Source organism: Arctopsyche grandis, chromosome 7 (assembly GCF_051622035.1).
Source record: "Arctopsyche grandis isolate Sample6627 chromosome 7, ASM5162203v2, whole genome shotgun sequence".
NCBI classification, from domain to species: Eukaryota; Metazoa; Arthropoda; class Insecta; order Trichoptera; family Hydropsychidae; genus Arctopsyche; species Arctopsyche grandis.
The window spans coordinates 16,975,020-16,998,732 of record NC_135361.1 but is presented as its reverse complement, the minus strand read 5'-3'; the positions used below and the strand labels follow the sequence as shown (position 1 = coordinate 16,998,732).

The 23,713-nt window shown below is 33.9% G+C and overlaps 1 protein-coding gene and 1 non-coding gene across 3 annotated transcripts; one reads left to right on the top strand and one right to left on the bottom strand.

Moving 5' to 3' along the window:
• Nucleotides 1-223: 223 nt before the first annotated feature.
• On the top strand, nt 224-4,429 carry l(2)gd1 (lethal (2) giant discs 1). 2 transcript variants are annotated; one of them, XM_077434881.1, is made up of 14 exons: nt 224-326; nt 1,086-1,296; nt 1,376-1,604; nt 1,677-1,915; nt 1,990-2,208; nt 2,290-2,399; nt 2,471-2,707; nt 2,773-2,956; nt 3,022-3,160; nt 3,240-3,455; nt 3,530-3,707; nt 3,776-3,927; nt 4,094-4,184; nt 4,260-4,429. In XM_077434881.1, exons 1-14 carry the CDS (start codon nt 273-275, stop codon nt 4,377-4,379), a joined length of 2,379 nt encoding a protein of 792 aa, XP_077291007.1. In that variant the 5' UTR covers nt 224-272; the 3' UTR covers nt 4,380-4,429. The 2 variants fall into 2 exon arrangements, with proteins under 2 accessions (XP_077291007.1, XP_077291006.1); XM_077434880.1 differs by having other exon boundaries at nt 4,052-4,184.
• Nucleotides 4,430-8,510: 4,081 nt separating this feature from the next.
• Nucleotides 8,511-8,584, bottom strand: TRNAI-AAU (transfer RNA isoleucine (anticodon AAU)). Its single transcript has one exon. It is a non-coding gene; the product is annotated as a tRNA-Ile (tRNA).
• Nucleotides 8,585-23,713: the final 15,129 nt, after the last annotated feature.

Below are 23,713 nucleotides of genomic sequence, written 5' to 3'. Positions count from 1 at the left end.
ATTGGACTATTCGTCACATTGGGGTGGTCACAAAGACAATTTTTGCCATGAAAATCGCGAAAACACAATATTTGGCACTCAAGTTCTAGTTACTACGATAATTATCGTTAGTATGATGGACTTTTCGGCTGCCAGATGTTCCGTTATAGAGATTTTAGTGACTTTGTGACCAGTAATCACCGAACCGTATAGCGAAGACCGTAGAGCATGTATTTGAGCGCTTTAGGCCAAAACACATCAGTTGTCAGTTGAACTGTCAGTGTGACAGCGAAATGGCGCGTCGTCCCCGTCCCCCACTCCGTCAGCGCGGGGCGGGCCTTTCTCAAGTAATTTCTTTCTAAATTAATACTTTTACCCCGTATTCGTTTTAAATTTATGTATTTTAATATAATTTTTTACATTATTCATGAGTCATGACTAATAAAGTTCATTGTCCCATGTCGCACTTCCGTAATATACTATTTATAGATCTATTTTTCAACTTCATCTCGTATATTGATTTATTTAATAAATATATTACACTTCTCGTATACTTTTGGGAAATCTTACTTTCTATTTGAAATGTATAGATAATTTTATATCGCTGTAGGCTGTATTTTATTGTTCTTATTATTTAAAATTCGCAATTAAAGTTTTCTAGTAAATTTTGCAAAATGTCTTATCGAGTATTCGTCGCTTTTATCTATTATGTTTATCTTTATAATGCTTTTTACAAAATTTGAAATGCTTACTTGACAATTTTCGTGGTATATATAATGTGACCATTTACTTTTGTCCTCCAAACGGTACATCTATCAATTTTTACGTAATAGTATGTGTATTCAAGAAAACGCGTATTTTTTCATAGTTTTTATTTATTAATAAAAAGAATAGGAATGTTGATGAAGAAAAGAAAAGAACAGGAATGAACAATATAAATATAAATATAAAAATCTATAGTCTTTTTGGGTTTTTGAAAACGGGACATTTAGACGTCCCGAACCTGTCCTTGGGGACAACGGGACAGGCTACCTAAAAACGGGACGGTCCCGTTCAAAACGGGACGTATGGTCACTTTAGGTATATATAATATTTTATTTTCACAGTATGGACTATTTGATATGCCTGACAATATTGACGACTTTGGTAATGACGATGGTGGAGATAGTGATTTGGAAGCCGAGCTAGCTGCTATAGCTGGTGGCGGTAAACCTAAACAAAAATCCAAACCTAAACCCAAACTCATACCCACTGCTGATTTAGATAATTTAATTGCTGACAGTATGAGAGATATACCCACTGACGAAGAAGTTTCAGGTTTTTAAATGTTTTTATCTATTTTTTATTTAAATGCCGCTTAATATTTTTATTTTTTTATCAAAAATTTTTTTGACAGATGGAGAAGATGATCCAGATCTTTTGAACGAATTGTCAGAATTAACGATAGGAGATGAAGAAGCCCCGGAGCCAGTTAGTGAACCCATGAAAGCTAGTAGACCTGCACCTCCTGCGCCACAGACAGCTAATTCCGTAGATCTTGTTTCTCTTTTGCAAGAAAGAGTTGAAATGTATACGATAGCAGAACAGAATGCGAAAGATATTGGAGATAGCAGTCGAGCTAGGAGGTATTTCAAGAAACTACCTATCAGATTTTTTTTTATAGTTCATTATTTATGAATTGCATTGTATATTTTTAGATTTAATCGTGGCTTAAAAACTTTGAAAGATCAATTAAAACAAGCTAAAGCTGGAAAACCAGTCAATGAAGAGGATATACCACCGATAGTAAGCACTTCCAAACATAACCCAGCTGAAAACCCCGTACCTGCTTCTGTAAATATTTCTCCAGAACCTGAACCAGTACCTGTATTGGAACCAGAACCTGCCCCACTAAATTTATCTGACGAAACGATGTCCATTTTGAATGTTTTGACAGGTACAAGTGCTGAATGGAATTTTTTTACACGTCTTGTAATTATTTTTATTAGTAATGTTTATTGTAAATTACAGATCGAAGAAACGAATATAAGGCGGCAGCATTATTAGCCAAAAAGTCGGGTGATAATGTTACGGCTATGAATCATGTAAAAATGGTGAAACAGTTTGAACGGGTTATTGAAGCAGTCAAAAGTGGGCAACCTTTTGATTTGAGCAATATGCCTGGTCCACCGGATAGTAATAATGTGCATTTACCACAAAGAGAAGAAGAACACACACAACAATCGGCAGGTAGAAATATATTTACAAACATGGAAAATCGAAATTATTATCCAAAAACTTTGCTAGAATTCTAATTATTTAATATTTTAGACGACCCTCCTGCAGAAAGTTACAATATGGAATCGGAAGATGTCCCGGTTTCGTTGATAGCAGCAAACTCTGCAGCAGAAGCCTTGCAGCAAAGATTAGAACTTTATAAAGTATGTATTGCATATTTTTGTATTTACTTTTATAACGTTGTATTTTGAATTGTGTTTTCACATCGATTTAGCAACAAGAAGCTGCTGCAAATGAAGCTGGCAATAGCTCTAAAGCGCGTCGTATGGGACGTATCGTTAAACAATACCAACAAGCGATTAAATTAAATTCAGCCGGAAAACCTATTCCTTTTGATGAATTGCCTACACCTCCTGGCTATGCACCGATTCCTGGAGCGCCCCAACCTGTACCTGAAAGTGCTCCACCTCCTGAACCGACTTCAGCACCAGCTGCGCCTCCAAAGCCACAGGTTATTTCAGTTTAAAAAAAGGTACTTTATAAATATCATTGCGTTTTTAACGTTATGTGATGTAGCCTGCTCAGTCTCCATCCAATAACAATGAAGATAGACCTGGAAAACTTGCGAATACGGGTAGGAGTAATTCAGTTCGCAAGATGGGCAATCAAATTGGAACTGGACATGCCGATCGACAACTTACCGTACTTTTACAAAGGCAGAAGGAATTCAAAGAAGCTGCGTTGAATTCGAAAAAGAATGGTAATTACAAATAAGTTGATTTTTAACTTATTATGTGAGCATATAATATGTTCAACACGTTTCAGGTGAGATACAAGAAGCTAAAGAGTATTTGAGATGTGCAAAAGGACTTGATCCATTGATTGAAGCGTCTAAATGCGGATTGCCTGTTGATTTTTCAACAGTTCCTTTACCTCCACAAGCAAAACAAGAATTAGAAGATAGGTATGTTTTTTCTTTAACTAGTATGAATATTTAAGTAAGAATAGGTTTATTAAATGAATTTGATATGTTGTTATTTAAGCTTTGATGTTATTAATACTGATGATTGCGATCCAAACGATGATGGCTTGGGAGATATTATTTCACGATTGGAAGAACAACTCACCACTCAACTTAAATTATGCCTTACAACACGCGATCATCACAAAGCTTTAGGGGATGTTGCTGGAACGAATCGATTTGAACATTTAGCGCTTAACGTTAAACAAGATTTAGACATAGTTAAAATGTGCAAAAGGTATTCATTTTTCACTTGCTAAAATATAAAATCATACATTTTAAAAATTAATGAGTATGTTTTTTATATTTCAGAACAGGAAGCTCTCCTCCTAAATTTCATTATGAAACTAAACAATTTTCTATCGTTCAATGTTGCACTGATTTGGGAGATAATGATTTAGAGCTTACAATAGTGCGGGGCATTAGCTACACAGTAGCAAACCCTAAAGACATTGATACATATGTCAAATTTGAATTCCCGTATCCACAAGTAATTAATAACTGTAAGATTTTTTGAATTGGAATTTTGCAGTGTTTCATATTTTGTGTAATTTACAGGAGGAACCTATACGAGATAAGACAGTTTTAGTTAAAGATACTAATAGTCCGGAGTATAACGCTGCTTACACGCTTGCAATTAATAGGACAGCGCGTCCTTGCTTAAGGATATTTAAAAGGCACGCTATCAAATTGGAAGTGTATTCTCGTGGGTGAGTTACGTGATATTCTGTCACTCATTCTGTGTAGATTTTCCATTATTTATTTATTTTAACGATTGTGAATGAAGATGATGGTTTGTGTTGAAAGATAGCATGTTGTGTGTGTGTTCGTTAGGTGTTGCGGACGCCCCTGCAGTTGCCCATTGTCATGTTTCAGTGGTCTGTTTACGAGAGACTCCGTGATCGGCACCGTGATGGTGAAACTGCAACCGTTGGAGACGCAGACGGTGTTGCACGAATCTTACGATGTAAGTGAAAGACACTTGACGGTTTGTTGATTGCGATTTTTATCTTGAATACAAATTACCATTGTGTGTTTGCAGCTGATGGACGGGAGAAGAACTGTCGGTGGAAAGCTTGAAGTTAAAGTCAGGGTTCGTCATCCGATGCTTGCAAAGCAAGTAGAACAAACAACGCAAAAATGGCTGGTGATCGATCATTGAGTAATTTTATTATTGCTTTTGAATATCTATTTTAATTATATATGTATATACATGCATCCAAGCTTCATTTGGTTTTTTTGGTTATTATGTAAGTCGAACAGGCTATTTTTTATTTTTATACATACATATTTTGAATTTTAATATATTGAAAATAATATGTAAATTTTCAAATAATTAGCTACAAGGAGCGTACCCCAGTTTTGTTCTCATCTAAACTTTTTTTTTGAATAACATACATATAATATATGTATTTTTAAGTATGATTTTTTAAATTAAATATATTATATTACATGAGATACAAAAAAAAAAAAAATGTTAACGTATATATTTATAATAGCAAAATTAATCACAATAGATTTATGTATTTGTGAATTATCTTAACCACAATGTATGTATTTAATTTTGTAAATATCTTAAGTGCCTCAATTATATATAAAAAGCTTAATTTAGATACAATAAATTATTATTATAATTGTGTATTTTTGTTTACTTAAGACATATTGGAATTGGCTAGTTGATAACTTTTGTTTTTTTTTTAAATATTACAATTTTGTATAGTTGAATGTTGAATGAGTTAAAAATTAGTCTATTTATCATATAAATATACATCAAATAATTCGTTTCTATCATTATGTGTAATTTATGTATATTTTCCGTATGAAATCATTATGTCAATGAGACGATTTTTCTTCTTACGGTAGTTGACAAATATTTGGACGAAAATCAAACACGGATCAAACAAAATATAATCCGGGTCGTCGTTTGAACTCCAATTGACACTCATAAACAGGAACTTGTCCGACGTGATATTTTTTTCGTTAAATAATACGAATAAATAAAACTGTTTAAGGAAAATCGACGATGAAATGTCGGCAAATATGATATATGAGAAAAAACGTAAACAGTTTTTGTAGAATGGTTAGAAATTCTTTGTTTTGATATGTCGGTGGAGATTTCCATTGAAAAAAATCCCCCATCGCCTTGCATATTTTTTCCAATATGTCTGCAGTGTTGATCATCGGAGTGTGTGAATCAGAATTGTCAACATGACTTTTGAGGGCAGGCATCGTAAATAGACGTTAATTGAAATGATGCAAAATTAGATTCCATCCACCGGTTATAACCGGCTCGTCGTACGAGCGATGATATAATTCAATTGAATATTTATTAATGTTGATTGCCCTAAGGTGGGAAATTCAACGCATTTATTAATATTGTTTATTTATTTAAATTTGAGATTATACATATATAAAATTGTACATTGGTTTATTTATAACGATTTGATTACATTTGAATCATATTACACAAGTGTTTACGTTGCCTAGTGACAGAGCTTGTTTACATTTCCTAACGTACTTGAGTTTGACCCTTATAATGTTTGAAGGTATTATTGTTCATGTTTACTATTGAATTTTCATTTGTTAAGGTCAAGTGTTTTTGACTAATATACAATGAAACTTCATTTCCATGTGCAGAGTAGGTCAAGGTTCGCCCCTACGATTTTTCCCACTTAAACGTTGACCTAATCGGAAAATTTTGTCCATATTATTCGTTTTTACATTTATAATGTTCGAAAGTGAGACAATCGGTTTGTTTCAAAGCGAATGACCGAGAGACATCATGGCCACACGTTCAATTTCAAATCTTAAAACATGGCGCACCTTGACCCAATAATAATCGAATTCGTAACATTTCATTTTTATCCGGATAGTATGTATAATATTTTATGTATGCGGTTGATTGGTCAAATACGCCCACTCGCTTCTCCGAAATGATACGAAACAATGAGGAGGGAAAACTGAGATGGAAATTGTGCCAGAATAGTTATATGCATATACATATAGTGCAATGACTCTTAACATACGCGTTTTCATCATAATTTTCGTTGAAGTAGAGCTGATGCACTGGGAAACTAGAATTTTTAGAAGCAGACATTTTGATCGATCATACATATGTATGTATGCAGAGAATTGTTATAACAATAGAAGAGCCCTTTTGAATATATTTCTTGTTTCAATAACACGCGTACCGTTTCCATAACTACGCAATATTGTACGCGTATGCTAGTGCCGAATGCCGACGCTTTCATGAAAACTTTCATATACGATGTTAATTGAATAATATATTACTTAAATGATCAATTTACTTATAGAAATGTATCCCATGTTGTTTATTGTGTGTTTTTTAATGCATCGTGCAATTTTTAACGATGGAATCGTCCATTGCCCTTGCCCAGAGAAGATTTGATCGGACATACGTCGACCACCAAGCATCAAATACGACTGATGCTAAAATTATTTAGGATTGTCTGTGGACAATCGTCACTTGGCAAAAATATAACGCCTAAAACCACTGTATTCGTATTACGAAATGAGAAAATTCAAGCCTTTGATTGATTGGTAATTTCTCAGATTCGCTTTAAAACCTTTTTATTAAAATCCCTACACGGCTTTGGCCTTTGATCAGCGACGGATCCAGAAATTTTTCAAGGCGGGGCGATATTTTGGAAATATAAATTACAAAATTTATATTTATTTACGATAATTGGATTATTAGTCACATCACGATCGCCTAAAAGACAATTTTTGCCATGAAAATCGCGGGGTTTCTCGTTAGTATGATAGTTCTCGTTAGCATTATGGACTTTTCGGCTGCCAGATGTTCCATTATAGAGATTTTAGTGACTTTTGGGCGAGCGCTTTGTGACCAATAATCACCTAACCCTATTTACATACATATGTACACGATGGGCAAATTGTCATAGTAGAGTAAATATATTTTTTTTAAATCATAAACTAATTTCATTGATATCTGTATTATTTACAGTCGGAATGTTCATTCTGGTTTCTTCATGAACGTACTAGTTTTTTCATACACGAACTACATACGTATTGGTTTTAGTTTAAGTGCTAACAATATCGTTAAATGTACTCACCAGGCGTCGCATGAAACTTTTAGCAGTCAAAATCTTTGAGGTATCAAAACGTCAAGTATTTTAAAGGGAAATCCTATGGAAACCCATTATAACGTTGCTATAATTCTCTTATTTGCTAATATTAAAAATCTTGCAACCTCGTGTAAGCACACATACTCGTATGTATGTATGTATGTACATAGACGGTGCGACAAACGATTGAGAATACTTAACTTATGCCTAATAGTTTGTGCATGAACAAACTAGTTCGTATGTCCTTGGCCTGTAACATGTACACTAGGTATAAAAGATGAAATATTTTAAATAAGGTCAATTTCCTGTTGCCACCTCTCAAAGCAATACTCTTTCGACTGCATTTTTCATAACGTTAGCTAATATTTGAAGCCCTGACGTTTGAATTTCGAAACGAATCCTTATAGAAACAAATCGGAAGCTGAAAGATCGAGAAAACGTGGAGATAAATCTGTGATCGTAAAATAATCCACATATTTGGAGGGGGCTCGGCTCGGTGATTGCCTGTATTCCTCGTACTTGATATTTGAAAATTTCTTGTTATTCAATAAATTTGCGACTAGTCATGAAAATGTGTAGATTATTCTCAGTGTTTGCAGAAAGAAGGCAAATCGTAGTAGTACACTAAATAGAAACGTCTAAGAATCGCTGTCAAAGTCCACGTATTGTAAAACGGTTCGGTGATTACTAGTCAAATGTGAACCGGTCGTTCTAGATCGGTCACACGTGATCACCCGTCACACTCAACCTGGTCACGAGAAAACTGGTCACACCCTAAAATCGGTCAACCAGTTTTCTCGTGACCGATTTTAGGGTGTGACCAGTTTTCTCGTGACCAGTTTTAGTGTGACGGGTGGTCACGTGTGACCGATCTAGAGCGACCGGTTGTCCTGTGACTGGTTCACATATGACTAGTAGTCCGTTTACCAGTGAAAAAAATGGAATGACGTATGTATAAGCACTCATTCCCTTACACAATATTATATCGCATAAGCAAACTACATAGAAATATATAATTAATATCAATTTTGGTATTTATGTACTTCATTGACGTCAGACGCTGACGCTATTTTCAGTCACTGATCTTAATCGCGCTGACGCGTACGATACACGTGAAAGTTCAAAGTGTGTTCACGTGTTGGATGAGTGCATTAAAAATGCTGTTGGATTGGAAAAAAAATCATTGGCCCATGGGGGGATCGAACCCACGACCTTCGCGTTATTAGCACGACGCTCTAACCAACTGAGCTAATGGGCCAGATGCACGGAGTCGTCTACTGGTCGTACCTGAATAAGAGTACCAACTTTCAAGTTGTGTTTTCCGAACTTACATGATGAAAATTAGGTCGCGGTTATCTTCTGGTGCCAGTCAAACAGGGGGTACCATTGTCAATTGTCAAGTCATGATTTAAAAGTATAAACGATCTGCGGTAATATTTTCAAATACGAGGATGGAGCAATGTCGACTTTTTTTACTAGCTCCTTCTTATTGATGATTAACATACACCGAATCATTCAGTAGAATGGATGATTCGAGAATTGTACCATGGAATTACATAGATCATTCATTGACGTACAACGGGAAGAATTTGGTGTCTAGAAGCCTGCGTTCCATCAGATACTAATTGCATTTAAAATGTCTCGCAAATAGTCTGCCATTTAGTGTTACAATGTGTCTGATAGTTTACATATGCATGTACATATGTATTTATAGGTATGTAGTTTACACAAAATTTCCACGTGCATTATAAAGACCAGAATATACTAGTGTTTTCTGTCGGATTTTCGTAAAGGAAACGTTAATTTATAGCTATTGACCATTTAAACTAAAATAAATGCAGTGTTTACAAAATATATTTAGAAAGTTACCGAAATAAATATGACTATTCTAAATAGTAAAAGTAATAGTGTAAATGTGTACGGATTTCTAGCCGATATTTATTTTCTTCTATTTTGAGTTATTTATATTTCTTCTCTTTTTTTTTTTGTTTTTTATCTTGATTTTTTTTTATTTTTGTACAACTTTATGATTAGAAAACCCTTTGGGCCCATCGTCTATACTCTATGCCACCTTTCCTAAGTATTCTTAAATAAATAAATTATATTGCTATCAGTTATAAGTAGAGGTAGGATAGCCAAGGGGCCGCTCATTGTTCCATTGTTGTAAATCCTTTGTAAAAAAGGTTCGGCAAACCTTTAACAATACATTTACAGCATTTAAACAATACGCGACAACCTTCTGGGTCCGGGCTTTAGTTATAAGTAGAGGTAGGATAGTCACAGTGCTATCCATTGTTCCATTGTTGTAAATCCTTTGTAAAAAAGGTTCGGCAAACCTTTAACAATGCATTTACAACCTTTGAACAATACGCGGCACCTTCTGGGTCCGGGCTTTAGTTATAAACAGCGTTGGGGACATAAAAGGAAGTTCAAAAAAGAAATGTTATTGAAGTAATAGTTTTCTTAATATTATTTTAAAATTGAAGTAGACAATAAGTGTATGTACATTCATATACACGTAGACAATAAGTATACATTCATATACATGTAGACAATACGTGTACATTCATATACATGTAGACAATAACTGTTCATTCATATACATACATATATGTAGACAATAAGTGTACGGTAAAAGGACTACTAGTCATATGTGAACCAGTCACAGGACAACCGGTCACACGTGATCATCCGTCACACTAAAACTGGTCACACCCTAAAATCGGTCACGAGAAAACTGGTTGACCGATTTTAGGGTGTGACCAGTTTTCTCGTGACCAGTTTTAGTGTGACGGGTGATCACGTGTGACCGATCTCGAGCGACCGGTTGTCCTGTGACTGGTTCACATTTGACTAGTAATCACCGAACCAAGTATACATTCATAATGTACCATAAATACCATACATATATTATAGCGTTTGTCTAATAGCAAAGAAGGAATTGCGCTAGTTATTTATTATAAAAATTAAGTCAAAGGAACTAAAATTTTGTATTGAATAATAGCAACAGATGATTGTATCACGTTACGGATTTTTGGGTGTTTTGATTGGAGATTTTTGGCATCATGATACGGGCGTGTCGGTATTTGCAATATCGATCGATTCAGTCTACGTCATAACCTACATCTGGCTTTGGCGAGGGGTCGGTGATGCCCCTACCACCCCCTGCAACAGCTTGGTGAAGGTCGCTATCGACCCAAACGCGAATCGCAACTGCAATTGACGTCACGGAACCGCCCTAGTATCCTAAAAGTGACAAAACTGGAATAATCCCCGCGATAACTAATCGATTTGAGGTTCCCCGGCAATATCGTATTTATTTAAATGTTAATTCAGGAATGAAAGCTAAAAATAAAGTTACGGATTAAATATATTTTTAATTACATATAGATATGTCGTATGTGGGGACAATATGAAATTTGAAAACGTATAAACAAAAGAAAAACGCACGTAAACAACTTTGTTTAATTTTTTTGTGTTATTATTTATGTAGTTAAAATTTCAAATATCCACTCACTTGTTCAAACAAAACATTCAACAGTTCTTTCTACGAATTGTATCTTTTGTGTAAAGAAACGTCTCGACTGTACAAGCACTTCTGTAAAATATATATGTATGTATATTTTAACAAACTATCAAAATTTTATATGGAAAGTAAAATTCTATATAATTATTGTATAGTTCTGTTTACAGTTTAAAGAAAAAACTTGTATGTTTTCATGAATCAGAAGTAGTTTGATGATGGAATATACATATGTATGTATGGACATCGTAGTTATTTTATTGATTTTTTTTGTATTTTCAAATACTGAAAGCGTTATGAGCTTAAACATTCTATTCCATGATTTCCATTAAATATAGATCTTTTGTCAAGTGTTGAATCATGAATAGTCACTATGTAACTTATGCCTTTTAAATTTTGTGATGTCTACTAAATGGAGTGAGCTTTCTCTTTTTCTTTAAAAAAATAAAAAAATCTTTAAAAAATAAAAAATGTCCACTATAATTGGTTCCATTGGCCTAAATGTCCGCTATAATTGGTCCATATTGAAATATGTATTTCACTCGAATTAGCAAATCTCAGAAACTGGAATCAGCCTTACCTGAGGTAGTGGTGGTCTTCCGCTTGCTCGTACTCACCGTCTCAATTCTATTCCCTTCGCGGTACAGGCGTATTTTTAGTGTATAGGCGTTCCGTCGAAGACAAAACATTTTTTAATTTACTCCTCTCTTCAAGCATTTTTGGAATTTTCACTAAGAATATTCTGATTTGTGTCTATCAAACAACATTCTGAATTTTTTTTTTAAATTAAAATAGCACATTTACACAGAACTTTTTGAGTACAAATACAGTAAGGGACTCGGGTCGCGAAACGATTCCCTCAGTGAGACAAATCAATAAGGAACAAATAACGAGGCCTTGGAATGTTGCATACTCGATCGATTGTTCGACAAATCATTCAGAAGATAAACTTTTGAAGTCAAATAAGATATTAAGGGTTCGGTGATTACATTCCAAATGTAAATGGCTAACAGGATAACCGCCGTTACGAAAATCGCTCGCGCGGATCTCTGTCGCACGAAAATTCGTCGCACAAGAAAATTGCCGTATTAAATATGCCCAAATATTGCTCAAAACTGCCCAAATATCGCAAAAAAAGCATTTGCTGAGCAATATTTGAGCAGTTTTCTGTACGGTAATTTTCCTGTGCGACGAATTTTCGTGCAACAGGAGATCTGCGCGAGCGATTTTCGTAGCGGCGGTTATCCTGGTAGCGATTCTCATTTGTGATGTAACCCGTTTACCGTTATTAAGAAAGGAAGGCTAGTTAAAAACAAATAATTATGATTTAAAAATTAAAATAATATTTTTGTCCCTACCGAATCCCCTGTTTTAAAATTCACGGCACGCCACTGGTTTGAAAGGATATTAATTTCTATGAATAATTTCATCGGTGAGGACTATTTCATTGTTGGCCATAATCGGTCATTGCCCTTGCGTATGGTGTGTGTATGAATTCCGTTGAAAACTTTCCTTTATTTTTGGCACGAAAATAACAATATTACGTATGTAAATTACGTTGAATTTGAATAGAACTTATTTAAATTTATGAATACAAATGAGACCAATTCAAATAATTTTTATCATAGTAGCGGGAATTTTAATAAAATACGTCCATGGCATGCTATAACTGATTGTCAATACTTATGACTAACTTGCATTAACTTTAAAATGAACTTATTGACTACATACATATTTATTGAATTCTTTTGAATCAACTATCATTATTAATTTCTCGGAAGATTCTCGTATATTAGCTCACTAGTACACGTCACGTAAGTGACGATTCCTTTGTGTTCATATGTATGCAGTGGGCAGGTTACGAGCATCGCTGACGTCACTGCATTAACGCGGATGTTGCTAATTTGGCCAGGTGAGATGCCTTCCCCGCAAAAATTATTCACCATCGCGTGTTCCGGAACATTTCAGTGACGCAATCGATTTTGATTTATTGCACTGTGTTATCTTTGTTGTAAAACTCGTTGAAAAAAATGACGCAAATGTGATTTGAGATTACGAGTATTATTATTATCTAACAACTACTCAACGACGACTAATCGATAATCGACTTTTACGTATACGATCGTTGTTGCCTGGGTAAATTTATATTGTCGAAGAAACCTTTAGAAAGTCTTCGGTATCATTGTTGGATGAGACCTATCATTTTTACGACAGTGATTTTGGATAGTGACCGTTTTAACATAACGGAATAATATATCTACATATGTACATATGTAATGAACTGTACGATACGATTCGTAAGACTTGTAAGCAAAGTTAAATTTGAAATTAATTTTCAGTCAAAATTGCTTACTATTGAGATGCAAAAAAATCACATTTTTAACTTATCTAACCAATCTCTACAAAGTTTGAACCACTAAATTCAAATTGGGCAACGATTATTGTTGGTTTGCTTTCGTTTATAAGATACTAGTGTTTTTACCCGGCTTCGCTCGGTATTTGCAATATAAACCGCTTAAAAATGACCAGTCTGATAGTAAACATTTTATAACATTTATTTGAATAGATTTTTTTTTTAATTTATTGGAATATTCATTTGTTCGATGACGTCACGGATTTACGAACCCACATTACATATTTTCTTATATACATACTTACAAAGTCTCTTTCGAAATTATATATTAGATAAGCGTGTATAAAAATGCACAATTTCTACAGATTTTTGGCTTTTGTAATTGGCTAGATAATTAATTATAGGTATTTTAAACCAGTAAAAAATCATAATCAATAGGAAAAACACTTGAATATTGATTCCAATACTCACTTTTAGTACAGTAATACTACATTTTGAGTTAAAGACCGCAAAAGTCAAAAATCTGTAAAAATTGTGCATTTTTTTAGATGCTCATATCTCTTCAACGCTTCTTCAACAATCTTTCAACGCTCAGATTTTTGGTGCTCTTTATATTGTGAAATATCAAAAGGACGAGACAATATCTACGTTTATTGTTTGATTAAATGGGGTAAAAATGAGGTCAATTGTTTGATGTTCTTACATTTTCCTGCAATTAGTTGTTTCTATCAGACTCTACAAAGCCTCTTTAGATGTTAAAATATTTGAGCTTATCGTACGTTCGAATTGTTTGATCTGAATTTCATAGTAAAATGATTTAATGCGAGTTGCGACCGGCGCTTTCTTGACTAGCTGACGTCACTCAGTGGGTCGATGACGCGAGTGACGTCATTTTACTGCGTGAATGCGCGTCACACCCAGTCGACTCACCGGGCGACTTATGACGTTTCGACGTTGAACATGTTTTCAATTGGTTTTTAGGATTCCTCTTTTTTTTCACTCAATCGCTTCTTAGGAATTGACACAAATGAAAACAAATCTAAAACGGAATATTTTCCGTCAACAAACTACGGACAGGTTTCCGGTTGATTTTCGGAAAATTGATTCGTCTGAATGTGGGGAGTTACCTAATAAACATATGTACACATGTTAGCGGATTATGTGCATTATGAATAAGTGTAATGACAGTTCTGTAGAAATGATATCTCGTCGGAACTTTGCCATTACATAGGGTTTGACCCATATTCTCGGTATGTCAAGTCTACGTATCTTACATATACATATATCCGTATAGTAAGTATGTAATTAATGTTCATAATTAAGTGGAAGTTCAAGTATTAAAATAAGAATACCTGGGGCATATATACTTGTATAATAATTACAACTTGGAAACTTGAATTGTTTATTTAAAATTGACATACATACATACATATGCACGTATACATATATTTTCATATGTACATAGATGTTTAGAAGAAAAACATAATTAATACGTCCTTATTGTAGATTGACAATGATTGCTTGGTCGTGAGAATGATTACTAACTTCTTAGGAAGATAAAATGTGATATGAGGATGAAGCAGTTTTTTATTAATAAAATTTCAAGAAAATTGTAATTTTTTGCATCAGAATTATGAGTTAAATTAGTCATAAAATCGAAGAGGTTGATAATAATTGTAAAATTATCACTCAAAGTTGGAGATTAGTAATTGTTTCCGGTATTATACCAGTGATTTCATAATAACATCGTCAATAAATTTTTTACAATTAGTAATAATGTTTAAATTCGAAAAGGTATACTATATACCACATTAATAGGTATTTAGCAAATTTAATATAATGTAAAAGCAAACAGATTATACAAATTGGTTTTTTGAAATATATTTTTTATTTTATTTTTTTACAATTTTGCCATTATGACATTTACAATAAATAAAAAAGGATACAAGAATAAATATGGATGCAAAAACAAAATATGGTAAAAAATAAAGATAAAGATAAACAAAAATAAATCAATTTATAAAAACAAATATGTATAATATTAGAACCCGTTTACTATCTCAAATTAAACGATCCCTCAACCAAATAGGGATATTTTGTATGAATCAAATCCAAGTTAAAAGGAGTCTGATTGAGGACCTTGATGCCCCTTGCAACAGGTGACGAAGCCATCAAAGTTGCAAGTTGATTCTGAGTTGGCTGGGAACATTAAAGCTCAATTCTGCAAGAAATTGAAGATTGCACACCAAACCAACCAGTACATAAACATGAGTGATTTAATTAATTTAAATATTTATGAAACGTTCATAATATATCGCCATGGAAAACGATGATTTGACTATTGCGGTTGTGTGGTTAAAACCTAAAAATCATTAAAATGTATTTTAATTGAATCTGCGTCACACACTATCGCACGATTAATACGCATTTATGGGGGGTCAAATGCCACTATTTTCACCAGTTAATATTTTTTTATGTAAAATAAAACAAAGATAAAAAGTTCGCCTGACCGTGAAAAGTTATGTAATGAGCGTATTTGCTCTCAAGCAATTATCTCAACAGTGTGAAGATTGATTTGGAAATGTTCAATATTGGATTCTCCCACGCGCACCCAAACGGACCACTACTAATTTTCCGAAGAAAATTGTCAACCGCAATATTGTACGCGAAAAAAAATCGACTCGAATCAATATGTACAAAATATGTTTGTGTAGACGAGACGTAAAATTCGTGGGATGGATCCTGGTTCAGATGTGACTTGGATTAAGGTCAGTGTGTGTGTGTGTGTGCGTCTGATTGCATTGTCAACATCATCCCGGACCTCTTCATATACATACATATATGACCAATAATCGTCCGATTTTAAACGATGATACATATGTAATATAAATGGATGAAGAGCTAACTCGGCCAATATAAATCTAATAAAATTTTCATAGAGTCGAGTAATTTCGCATTAAAGGTAAATTGTACATAGCAACAGTCACTTGCATCTTTGACATGTATAATATTATATACACATATGTACAACAAAAAAAAATGTTTATTTTCAAATGTGTTTTTGGCACGTTCGAAAAACACTTTTTGTCGTCAACTTGCAATTATTTTTCTTACAGTATAATTCAATGACAAAGTGCAATGAGATAATGTCTACATAGCTTGCTCAATTGAATCTACGTTGAAATGAATGTTCGAATAACGATATCATAATTCATTTTAAAGGTGTATACTTATTAATTTTCATATACTATTGCACCTAACAAATGAACATTTTAAAATTATGTTTAAAATAAAATACACTTTCATATATACTATTTTCCCTTATAGTTTCTTCAAGTTAACTTGATTAATTTTCGTTTACTTTTATTATGCAATGTGAAAGTGTTTGTGAGAAACTTTTGTCACAGCAGACGTAAAATAGTCTATTTTTAGTCAACAAAGATAATTTGCAGCGTTACGTCTTTTCATAAAAGGAAAATAATACGAGATAGCAAGCCCACGAATATAATTAAATGTAACACTCATGCTGTAGGAAACATATGTACATGTGTATACTTCGACTAAAAATAAATTTATACATATATGTACATACAATGCAATATATGTATATATATATATACATATATTTGTATTATAATACGGTGGAAATATAAATAGAAAACTTGTAGGTTTTTCCAATTTACGATTTCCCAACAACCCGTCATTGCGGTTGTATTTTTTAATCGTTCCATGTATGTACAATTAAGTACAAATTTTATTTTTCTTGTACATTAAAGTACAAAGTAATATTTTCCATTCAAATAAATTTTATTTAAAAATTAATCCATTTGTGAAGTTGAAATTAACTTCAGACATGGATTTTTTTTATAAACATACATATATGTATAGGCAGTGGTGTAACTACTAAATATTATGAGGGGGTATGCGGTGCATGCGTGTCCATTGGGGGCTTCCAGGAGGATCTCCAAATAATAATACATTTATTATAAAGACTGAAAACAGTACAATAATATTCTCATAAGTAGTTACGGTTCTTAAGAACTCATTATATATTATATTTATATTTTGTTTATATCCCAAAATTTGAAAGGAACGCTGTGAGACTTCGACTAATTTGGTCATTGGTCGAAGAAATTCAATCGGTCAATCCAGACACAAGTGAACTTGCAATATTAACTATTGAACATGAAGAAGCTCAGAAATTGTCTTCAAAAGATGTGATAGCAGAATTTTTTATGTTAATTTTTGATGATTAAAAATTTGTATGTTCATTTTTGTAAATAAAAATAGTTAGGAAATAATTTTCTAGTTATGCCACTGTACATATGTATGTACATACACACATATATGCTTTTTTATACAATCTTTTTTTTATTTAAAAAAACTGAAACAAAGAGCATTACAACTCACATATCTATACATATAACATTGACCCTAAAAAAGTTTCTAAAGATTAATAACAACAATGAAAAAAATAGAATAAAAACAAAGAAGAAAAGCCTTGAATAATGCTAGAAATGGGATATATGTATTTGAAAGTGGCGGAAGTCCAATTTTCAGCTCCAAAAAGACAAAATCTGTTTGACTTAATTTACAAATTGTTATCACTTATTTTAATTCGATATGTCCAGAATCTCGGAAAAGCAGAATAAACGTATTACAGGCCAGCATTTTTTTTAAATATTTTTAAACGAAAAATTTATTTAATGTTTTGCGAGATATTTCTCGAAATGAAGAAAAGTGGACTTATACCACTTTCAATTATAACGGCTCATACGTATTACTGAGAAAAATAATCAAGCAATAGAAATTTAAAGCAATAAACGGAACACCAAAGTGGATCAATATGATGGGGAATATTATTAAAAGAAGAGCAATATCAATATAAAAAGGAATTACAGGAATAGTTGGTAGTACAACATTTTATCAACAAAAACATCATTAAATTCCATCATGCGTATTGTACATATACAGATATGCAATACATTTATGCATACTGAATTTATAAGCTAAAAAAAATAAAAGACGTGTAAAAATATGTCGCGAATTCTAAACGCGAAATACATATGTAATTACATGTTTTCATCAGCGGAATATCCGAGGCCATCGCTCTGTTGGTATAATTTACCTTGCACGGCCCTGTATACGTAAACAAGATATTATGTATACATACATATGTATATACATACATACATCAGCATAATAAAAATACGCCATCGAAGAAGCTACGTGACGATCAACATGCAAACAGCCTCCAAGTATCGAGGTCTTCCCCTGGCGAAACGGTGACCGAATAATCGTCACTTCATTTCCAATGATCGAAATACGATTTTCAGAAAACATGTAACCTTAACGTTACTAGTTGGATTTTTCTTGAAAATGTTCACTATTTTCCGCGAAAGAATCGATGCCTTTACCTCGGCCCGACCTCGCCATTGTTTACCCAACTTTTCTCGGCGAGTTTATAAACACTGCAGAATGTTTATGTGTTAATAAGAAATGAATAAATATATATATATATATATATATATATATATATATATATATATATATATATATATATATATATATACTTATATGCAAAAATAAAATTTACTTTGGTTAGTCACGTAAGTATGATTTGTTTTCCGTTGTTTGATCGGCGAATACATCGCGGATGTGTGCCGATCTATGAATCAAAAGAAATATTTTTTACTATACTTAATCATAAGACATATTAGACTATTTGAAAGCTTTTTATGGTCGTGTTATTTTTTGAATCAATTTAATTATTCTTAAACCACAATGTGCGTAAAACACTATCATATTATGGTCAGGAAAACTACGAGTTTTAATGCACTAGTACATTCTTGTATAACTTATCGTCTATGACTAATTGGCCACTATTCAACGATAATAGTACTATTTAGTTATTTTGTGTTTGTGTATGTTTAAATTAAAGGAAAGCGGATGCTAGTTCAAGGTTAAATATTGGACAAATATTACTATTGGAATTAGCATATGCATGTTTTGTTAAACAAGCATCTATTCTAGTGTTAACTCGGTGTATGTACATATACGCCAATCGCACACGGATCAGAATCACATTTTCTTAAAATCTATAGGCATATCTAAAGTACATTCATACATACATATGTATATACACATATTCAGTTTTTTTAATATTGTACAGTTTTTATACATCAACAGCGTATTTTAGCAGTGGAAAAAGTGGCGTATTTTCTGCTAATACAATACAATAACTATACAGTAGTAGTACTAAAGCGAATAAAAGCATATTATCCAATCTCAGATACGCCGATGATACCACTTTCAAAGCCAACTCCGAAGACGAATTTGCAGATTTGCATACTCCGTCGTCTGCAACATGAAAGCAGAATACTCAGCCTCGAGATGAACAGAGCGAAAACTAAGATTATGATGGTGGATCCACATGATGAACTCATGAGGATGGATGCTTTATCTAATCTTGAAGTTGCACGCGAGTTCATTTATCTCGGATGATGGAGGTTGTGGTACTGAAATAAAAATGCAGATTGGCATGTCAAAACTGAGCAAAGTTTGGAAAGACCAGGGCATCATTGTTTCTACAAAAATGCGTCTGGTCCAAGTCAGTGGCGTCACAAGGCAGGTGCGGGGGGTGCGGAGCGCACAGGGTGTCACCATCCAGGGGGTGACACCAAATAAAAAACACATATGACTAATAAGGGTCTACATCACGGCATCGAAAGGTCGAAAGATCGAAAAAGCAAATATCGGAAAGTAAATATCGAAAATCGAGAGATCAAAAATAATGTATGCATGGTAAACGGTACTATGTATATATAATTTATTTATTTATTTTAAACAGACCATTGTGGCATAACAGGAATTCCTAAAGCGCCACAATGGTCAAAAAATATAACACAAAAAAGAAAAAAAACAAAATAACAATTAAACATAAACATAAATACATCCATACATACATAAAAAATAGCATTTAATAATTACAGATAAAGTAAAAATATCAAATAAAATATAGCATAAGGAATGCCTTGCACCTACAGCCAGTTTCAATAAATATGTAAGAAACAACTACAAATACAAAACATCCCTGTAAGGCCCAAATGGAAGAGAGTTAATCAAAATTTCACTCATAAATCACAATCAATCATGAAAACAATGATGAGCGCAGACTACCAGATAAATGGGTTAGAGTAATTTCCGACAATTTACGCTCACTAAGGTGGAAAATATCACATTCAGTCTCGGCAGCAACGATTTCATTAAGAAGTCGGATAGCTCTTGGAATAGGAGCCATTCGAAAAAGGACTGTGCGGGCAGGAGGTACAGCCAGCAAATGATGATGTCTACCACGCACATAGTGATTAGGGACATAAAGCCCCAACTGCTCCAGCAACAACGGGCATGACGTATTACCACGTAAGAGCAGGAGAACGAAACGAATTAATGAGAAGTTTCTCCGAAGTTCAAGGGAATTATACCCAAGCATGCCCAAAAGGAAAGGAGTGGGGTAGAGATATGGGTAATACCCATATTCTTTCCTATATAGGAAACGAAGAAATGCTTTTTGCACTTTCTCAATCATCAGAGAGTAATTTGCTTCATGCGGATTCCACACAATCGCATTATACTCTAGCTTACTTCTCACAAGCGAATTGAAAAGCAAGCGAGAAGACAAAGGATTGGAGAATAATCTTGCATATCTCAAAACAAATCCAAGTCGACGAAAGGAAACGTCAGCGACTTTTTTGATATGGTTGTGAAAGGTGAGCTGAGGATCAAAAGTGATACCCAAATCGACAATAGATTCCACACGCTTCAACAAGACGGATCTAATGGAATATCCGTGACAATAGAGTGAATGTGCACGTCCATAGCTCATAATTGCACATTTGTTTAAATTAAGTTCAAGGCCTAAACTAGAACTGAACTCCAAGACAGCGTTAATATCAGCTTGAAGGAGAGAGGCTTGCCTCTCATCCTTGACAGCAAAAAATAATTTAACGTCGTCAGCAAACAAGAGACATGATGCATTACATAAAACTCTAGGGAGGTTATTAATAAGAATTGTAAATAGTAATGGGCCTAAAGTGGACCCCTGAGTAACACCAGATCGAGTAAAAAATGAAGGAGATTCATAAAGACCATATCTAACAAATTGCTTCCTATCACTAAGATAAGAAGCAAAGAGTTTAAGAAGACGCGTTGAAAAACCCACTTCAGCTAACCTGATCAAAAGAGCATCATTATTGACTTGATCAAAGGCTTTACGAAAGTCAAAGTAGGCTACATCAACTTGCTGACCAACGTCAACTTTAGACATGATCAAATGTGTGAAGCAGGCGAGATTAGTGGTAGTGGAACGACAGGGTGTAAAACCATGTTGCTCATCACACAATAATCTTTTAAACTGCGCAAGAATCAAACGGTGAAGGATGATGTCAAAAATTTTGGGAATAGCCGAGATAATAGCAATAGGTCTATAATTTTCAACCTCATTTTTAGAGCCACTCTTATGAATAGGAATGACTCTAGATAATTTCCATTTTTCAGGATAATTACCAGAAGCAAGAATAAGGTTAAAAATAAACTGAAGAGGCTCTAAAAGCGAATTACAGCATACCTTTAATACGTCAGGGGGCACACTGTCAGGCCCAACAGACCCCTTCAGCTTCATAATAGCCATCCTAACATCTCCCAGCGATACCCGCGGAATGTCTATACCGACACCCTCAGTACCAATTTGTGAAGCCAAACTAGCATTAAGGGATGGTTTTCTCTGGTCAAAGACAGAGCTAAAAAATGAAGCAAAAGCATTGGCGATCTCAGGACCGTCAAAACTTTTATTACCAAATGAGAATGAATGCTCAAGACCATGTGAAATATGCTTACTCTTAATAAATCTGAAAAAGTGGTTAGGATTAACCGCAATAGCACTCTCCATCTCATTAAGATAGACAGTATATCGCTCACTCACACCACGTTTCACGATCTTCCTAAGAGTCCGGAATTTCTCATAGTCACAAAATGATTGGCTACGTTTCCATCTTCTATGAGACAACCATTTTGCACGAACATCAGCTATAAGTTTGCACCCAAACCACGGCGGAAATACCCGCCGATGTTGTTCCGAATTAGGATAACTGATGAACCGAGGAACATGACTGTCAAAAATATTATAAAGTGTATAATACAAATATTCAACAGCATCACCAGTATTCATGAGGTACATTTGGCGCCAGTCAATTGAACGAACCTCATTATAAACCAATTCAGAATCAACACGAGCAAAATTCCATCGCAGTGAGGAAACCCCAACCGATGAACAAGCTGAAGCAGCTCTCACAGAAGAAATAAACAAAAGCTCAATATGTAATGCATCATGATATAGGTCCTCAGGGATGATCGCAGTTCCTTTTGGGCATTGGATCATCGTTGCTGACACATTACATTCATTCACTAACATAATATCAAGCATACTTGGATTAATGGGTGAACCAATCTGTATTATGTCGCAATAGGAAATCACAAAATTAAATTTATTGCGGACATGAATATTAGCACTAGGTAGATTAAAATCACCCATTATTAACAATATATCACGTTCATTCATAAAATCACGCACATTCATCATATTCACAAACAATAGCTCGTATACGTCCTCTTTCGCAGCAGGCGGAATGTAAACCACACATATAAACATTCTCAAAAATATAAAATCAACTCTCACCCATAAGTCCTCACCAGATAGAGTTTCAAAATTTGTCATCCGGACTGACCGAAACCAATCACGACAAGCAAATATATATATATATATATATATATATATATATATATATATATATATATATATATATATATATATATATATATATATATATATATATATATATATCAGTGGCATGCGGTGAAATTATCTCTCTTTTTGTCGTACAGCCTTTGCTTAATGTGCGCAGGCAGGATATGGGAGGAAAAGCCTGTTCCTCCTGTTCGCGCAAATTAAGTGAGACTGTACGACGGGGGGAGAGAGAGTTTTACCGCACGCCACTGACGTATATACTACCCGCTTTTCATATGTATTCATGGTAAACGAACATTTTCGATTTTTCGACCTTTCGATGCGGTGACGGTCACCGGACCAATAACAATACTACAAAATTCTTCATAGCCAAAACGATTCGTTCGTCTGTGGATAAGTTTGTTTACCTGAATTTTGTAGAAATATCTCCAACATAGTGCTAAAAAATAAATAATGAAAGGGCATTGGCAAAGTGCTATTATTATCATGGCTAGAAGTGGAGCATAGTGGAGCATGCAGTTGAACAGGTGCTATTAAAATTAGATGATCATGAAACTGCAATAGAGACAACATCTTAAGTTAAAAAGTGGTTGACAGGGATGCAAACAAGGGATGCTGAACTTAATTTACAAGAAGGAAACAACAGGGCGATGTTTAATGCAATGATCGTTTTCATTCTAGAGTCCAGATCAGATCAAGAACCATTAAT